This window comes from Brassica napus, unplaced genomic scaffold (genome assembly GCF_020379485.1).
Source record: "Brassica napus cultivar Da-Ae unplaced genomic scaffold, Da-Ae ScsIHWf_360;HRSCAF=567, whole genome shotgun sequence".
NCBI classification, from domain to species: domain Eukaryota; kingdom Viridiplantae; phylum Streptophyta; class Magnoliopsida; order Brassicales; family Brassicaceae; genus Brassica; species Brassica napus.
Window position 1 is genome coordinate 1 of NW_026016441.1, and position 6,350 is coordinate 6,350.

The 6,350-nt window shown below is 26.6% G+C and overlaps 1 protein-coding gene across 1 annotated transcript; it reads right to left on the reverse strand.

Moving 5' to 3' along the window:
* Positions 1–2,138: 2,138 nt before the first annotated feature.
* LOC125603611 (probable transcription factor At1g61730) lies at positions 2,139–3,335 on the reverse strand. The gene has a single exon (XM_048774496.1). The coding sequence runs from the start codon at positions 3,247–3,249 to the stop codon at positions 2,284–2,286; it is 966 nt and encodes a 321-aa protein (XP_048630453.1). The 5' UTR covers positions 3,250–3,335; the 3' UTR covers positions 2,139–2,283.
* Positions 3,336–6,350: the final 3,015 nt, after the last annotated feature.

The window sequence follows — 6,350 nt, forward strand, 5'->3', positions numbered from 1 at the left end:
TTTACATTTCAAAATAAAATAATATGTAACATACACATAAAAAAATGAAAAACTACATTAACATGTGGATGAATTAAATATGTTACCAAGACGGGGTTATCTTCATGTCATTAGAATGTTATTAAAGAAAAAACATAAATATAACTATGACTATTTCCAATTTCTCTATTAACATTGCCTTTTAACATTAAATAGAAAATACGTAATTTAACAATCTCTTAAATATAATATATACATACACTAATATAAAGTATAAGAAAGAGAAATACTATATATAACAATTAATAAGTAAATATTATAAATATAATATATACGAATTATATATACATTAGTAAATGCACAATTAATTAAAAATGAAGAGATATTAAATATTAAACATCTATCTTAAAATGTAAAATATAAATATTAAGTATAGAAAGTATTAGAAAGGAAATACACAATTTAAAAATGGAAAATACATTAGTATTTAAACTATCTTAAAAAAATGTAAATCAATCTTAAATATAAATTATTAGTAAATAGAAAGTATAAGAAATAGAATACACAATATAAAGAAAAATAAATAATAAGTAATATATAATATAAGTGAATACCAAATTTAAAAAATGGAAATTACATTAAGATTAAAAATATATATTAAATTTAAAATATAGATATTACGTAAATAGAAAGTATAACAAATGGAAATATACAATTTAAAAATGGAAAACATACATTAAGATTTAAACATCTATCTAATGTAAATATAGATATTAAGTAAATTAAAAGTACAAGAAATGGAATACATATACATGAAAATAAATAATAAGTAAATAATGTAAATATAATATATGAATTATATATGTAATAATAAGTAAATACACTATTTTTTAAAATGGAAAAAGTTCATCAAGCATTAAACATCTATCTTAAAATGTAAAATATATAATATATAAATACACAATTTAAAAAATGGAAAAAGTGCATTAATATTTAAATATCTATTTAAAAATATAAAATTTAGATATTACGTAATAAAATATAAGAAATGGAAATACATTTTAAAAAATGGAAAAAGTACATTAAGATTTAAGCATCTATCTTAAATGTACTTTTATCTTAAATGGTAGTAAATTATATAAAATGGAAACCACAGTAAACAAAAAAAATGTATAATTTTACATCAAGAAAGTCCCTATAAAACTCATTATTCCATCCACATCAACCTCACACTATTAAGCAAAATTTCAAAGCACTCGAGCAAAAAAAATGGTTTCACTATCAACTCTTGCCGTTCCAGAAACCTTTAATGACATTGAATGTGATTTTTTTATAACAACAAACTTTTGTTAGGTGGATTCATTGTTGGGAAACCCGCAACTTCCAAAAGCCAAACTTATTCATGGGAATTGAATTGCTTTTCATAGACTCAAAGGTATTCTTACAAATTTAAATTAATCTAATCTATAATTTTATTAGTATAGTCATTAGCTCACTTTTTTGTATTAGTCTTGTCATTTTTTCTATTTTTTTAACACCAATTCTATTTATTATTTTACTTACATTTATAAATGAAATGTTTTTATATAAAACTACATAAATTAAGAGATATATCACGAATATTTTTCAAAAATAAAGATCTTCAATCTATGTGGTTTTACTGACAAAATATATTTACAAACATGTTTTAATGATTTTAAACGCACATAATCTCAATCATGTAAAACGTCGCATATTAATGTGACTAATATCAAAATCAAAATCAAAATAATTATAGTTTATGAAGTTTTTTATAGTATAATAAGTACATGATTAGCAAGTAGATGCAACAACATCTACTATTACAATAAATAAACATATTAATTTTTATGATACAAAAGAGATATATAATTATTGTTTCCACATATATATAAAATAAAAGTTACATAGTGAGTTTAAAAAAGGAACTCAATGTAATTTCGGTATTGATAGATATTTTTTTTTTTCACCTGGCTAAAGTTTTTTTTTTAAAGAGAATCAAAGGCCTGTAAAATCTGTTTAAGACAGACCTCGAGATCTTAATGTTGGCTAACGTGTCTTACAAAAGAAAGTCTTGTAGCTAATTACCCGAATTTGGCAGAACTTACTTACGTGTACATAAGCAAGCAACAATCCAAAAATGAGTTCACAAGATCAACTAGCAAACCAGAAACTTAAGTAGGAAGACAAGGGAAGTCCTAAATTACACAACAAAAGAGACATAGCAACCCTGCTCCGTTTCTGTTCTAACCGATAAACCATTATATACCTAATAGCTTCTTCTTCTTAAGATGCTTCAGCAATGACAGAGCCTATCTCACGCATAAAGTCAGTCTTGTGCAGCACCAGTTCCATTTCTTTGGCCTGCAACAACTTCCACTTCTCTTCCATCCTCTTCTTCGTCTCCACTGTCACCATGCTCCATTTCTGTTTCACAAACTGTTCACTCACACCTAAACCTGCAATAGATCCTACAAGAAACGAGTCTTCAAACCAGTCATCTGCTCTCACACCATGAGACTTGGAAGCTCCTCCTCCATTAATCAACACTTCCTTATCCTTTTCGCCACCACTAACCAAGACCTCCCTATCTTCTTCTACTTTGTCACCATTAGCAGATTCAGGAGCCACAACTTCTTCTTCTTCTTCTTTACCAAGCTTCTTCGCACTCGAATTAGATTCGAGAGCCAATCCCCAAATACACGTGGCCAATTTCAAACAGTCAATATCATGAGCTTTAGTCAAGGACTCAGCACCGTGCTTGGCTTTCCCCATATACTTCCTCTTCAAAGACCTAATCTTATCCACGAACTGGATCTTACTAGCCTCGAAGCTAATCGACTTGCTGGCGAGTTCGTAAAACCTATCCATGTCCTCGTACGGACTCTTCCCCGAATCAGCTTTGAAATCGATCATACCTTGAAGCAAAGAGACCTCATCTTCCTCGCTCCACAGCCTCTGAAACGACGACGGTTTCTTCGCCTCCTCTGCAATTCTGGCCCGTTTTGCACTGACGGAGGTCGTTTCGATCGGCCGCTTCTTCACCGCCTTGGGTTTGGTGACGGCGATCGGCTTCTCAGATTTGGATCTCTTCGCGGACGGGATGGCGACTGGATTCATGAGATGGTCAGAGGAAGAATCGTCGGAGATCTGTTCTTTTTCATCGTCTCCGGACAAGGCCTCGACTTGATCGTCGTCGGTTGAAGATGCCGTCGGTGGATCTTCCAAAGGGGTGAGCTTCTTCTTCGTCATTCGGAGATTCCGAGGAAAGCTTTAGTGTTTACGGTATTGATAGATGTATAAAAATATATAGTTGCACTGTCCCATCAAAAGATATAATATACAAATATTGATAAAAATATATAAAACTAGAAGTGAAATCTCTACTAATAAAAGGGAGCTTTTGAGGCTCCATAGGGCGTCCACATCAGCGAAAAAAATTTCTCCCGAAAGATGACACGTGGCATAAAATATAGTTTTACATTTTAATATTACTAATTTTCGAAAATTGTAAAAAATATGTAAACATACAACATAAAAAAATGGAAAAACTACATTAAACATATCTCTACAAATAAAATGGAGCTTTTGAAGCTCCATAGGGCGTCCACATCAGTGAAAAAGTTTCTCCCAAAAGATGACACGTGGCATAAAATATAGTTTTACATTTTAATATTATTTACTTTCGAAATTCTTACTAATAAAAGTGACTTTTTGAGGCTCCATAGAGGGTCCACATCAGCAAAAAAAACTTCTCCCGAAAGATGACACGTGATATAAATAATGTAAAATAAAAGAGAGCTTTTGAGGCTCCATAGGGCGTCCACATCAGCGGAAAAAATTTCTGCCGAAAGATGACACGTGGCATAAAATATAGTTTTACATTTTAATATTACTAATTTTCAAAAATTGTAAAAATATGTAAACATACAACATAAAAAAATGGAAAAACTAAATTAAACATATCTCTACTAATAAAAGGGAGCTTTTGAGGCTCCATAGGGCGTCCACATCAGTGGAAAAAATTTCTCCCGAAAGATGACACGTGGCATAAAATATAGTTTTACATTTTAATATTACTTACTTTCGAAATCCTTACTAATAAAAGTGACCTTTTGAGGCTCCATAGAGGGTCCACATCAGCAAAAAAAACTTCTCCCGAAAGATGACACGTGATATAAAATATAGTTTTACATTTTAATATTACTAATCTCTACTAATAAAAGGGAGCTTTTGAGGCTCCATAGGGCGTCCACATCAGCGAAAAAAATTTCTCCCGAAAGATGACACGTGGCATAAAATATAGTTTTACATTTTAATATTACTAATTTTCGAAAATTGTAAAAAATATGTAAACATACAACATAAAAAAATGGAAAACTACATTAAACATATCTCTACTAATAAAAGGGAGCTTTTGAGGCTCCATAGGGCGTCCACATCAGTGGAAAAAATTTCTCCCGAAAGATGACACGTGGCATAAAATATAGTTTTACATTTTAATATTACTTACTTTCGAAATCCTTACTAATAAAAGTGACCTTTTGAGGCTCCATAGAGGGTCCACATCAGCAAAAAAAACTTCTTCCGAAAGATGACACGTGATATAAAATATAGTTTTACATTTTAATATTACTAATTTTCGAAAATTATAAATAATATGTAAACATACAGCATAAAAAATGGAAAAACTACATTAAACATATGTAAGATTATCATTTTTCACTTGAAAAAAGACGGCTTATCTCCATAATGTAACATTACCGTCTTATAAAAAAACAAAAACATTATATATAATTTGGAAAATAATAAATATATGTAAACATACAACATAAAAAATAGAAATACTACATTAAACATATGTACGATTACCATTTTACATTTTTATTTTTTTAAAAATAATATGTAAACATACAACATAAAAAATGGAAAAACTACATCAAACATATGTAAGATTACTATTTTTCACTAAAAAAAAGACGTCTTATCTCCATAATGTAACATTACTATTTTGTAAAAAAAACATTATATATAATTTGAAAATAATAAATAATATGTAAACATACAACATAAAATATGAAAATACTATATTAAACATATGTAAGATTACCATTTTACACTAGAAAAAACGGCTTATCTCCATAATGTAACATTATCATTTATAAAAAAATAAAAAAACATAAATATAACTATTTGACTATTTGTCCAAGTTCTTCTATTAAATATTACCGTTTTACATTAAAATGAAAAAATACATTGAGACTTAAAATATAAAATATAAAATATAGATATTAAATAAATATAAAGTATAAGAAAGAGAAATAATAAATATATAGAAAAATAAATAATAATTAAATATTATAAATATATTAATATACGAATTATATATACAATAATAAGTAAATGCACAATTTTAAAAAATGGAAAGAGTACATTAAATATTAAACATCTATCTTAAAATGTAAAATATAGATATTAAGAAAATAGAAAGTATAAGAAAAATAAATACACAACTTAAAAACAATGGAAAAAGTATATTAAGATTTAAACATCTATCTTAAAATATAAAATATAGATATTACGCAAATAGAAAGTTCAAAAAAAGGAAATACACAATTTGAAAAAAAATGGAAAAATTACATTAGTATTTAAACATCTATCTTAAAATGTAAATCTATCTTAAATATAAAATTATTAGTAAATAGAAAATATAAGAAATATAAATACACAATAAAAAATATTAAGTAAATATATAATATAAGTAAATCCCCAATTTAAAAAATGGAACATTACATTAAGATTTAAAATATATCTTAAAATTTAAAATACAGATATTACGTAAATAGAAAGTATAACAAATGGAAATATACAATTTAAAAAAATGGAAAACATACATTAAGATTTAAACATCTATCTTAAAATGTAAAATAGAGACATTAAGTAAATAAAAAATACAAGAAATGGAAATACATAAACATGAAAATAAATAATAAGTGAATAATGTAAATATATAATATATGAATTATATATATAATAATAAGTAAATACACAATTTTAAAAAAAAATGGAAAAAGTTCATGAAGCATTAAACATCTATCTTAAAATGGAAAATATATAATATAAGTAAATACACAATTGAAAAAAATGGAAAATGTACATTAAGATTTAAATATCTATTTTAAAATATAAAATATAGATATTATGTAAATAAAAAATATAAGAAATGGAAAAAGTACATTAAGATTTAAACATCTATCTTAAAATGTACATCTATCTTAAAATGGTAGTAAACTATATTAAAATAGAAATACCACATTAAACAAAAAAAAAAAAAATGTGTAGTTTTACATCAA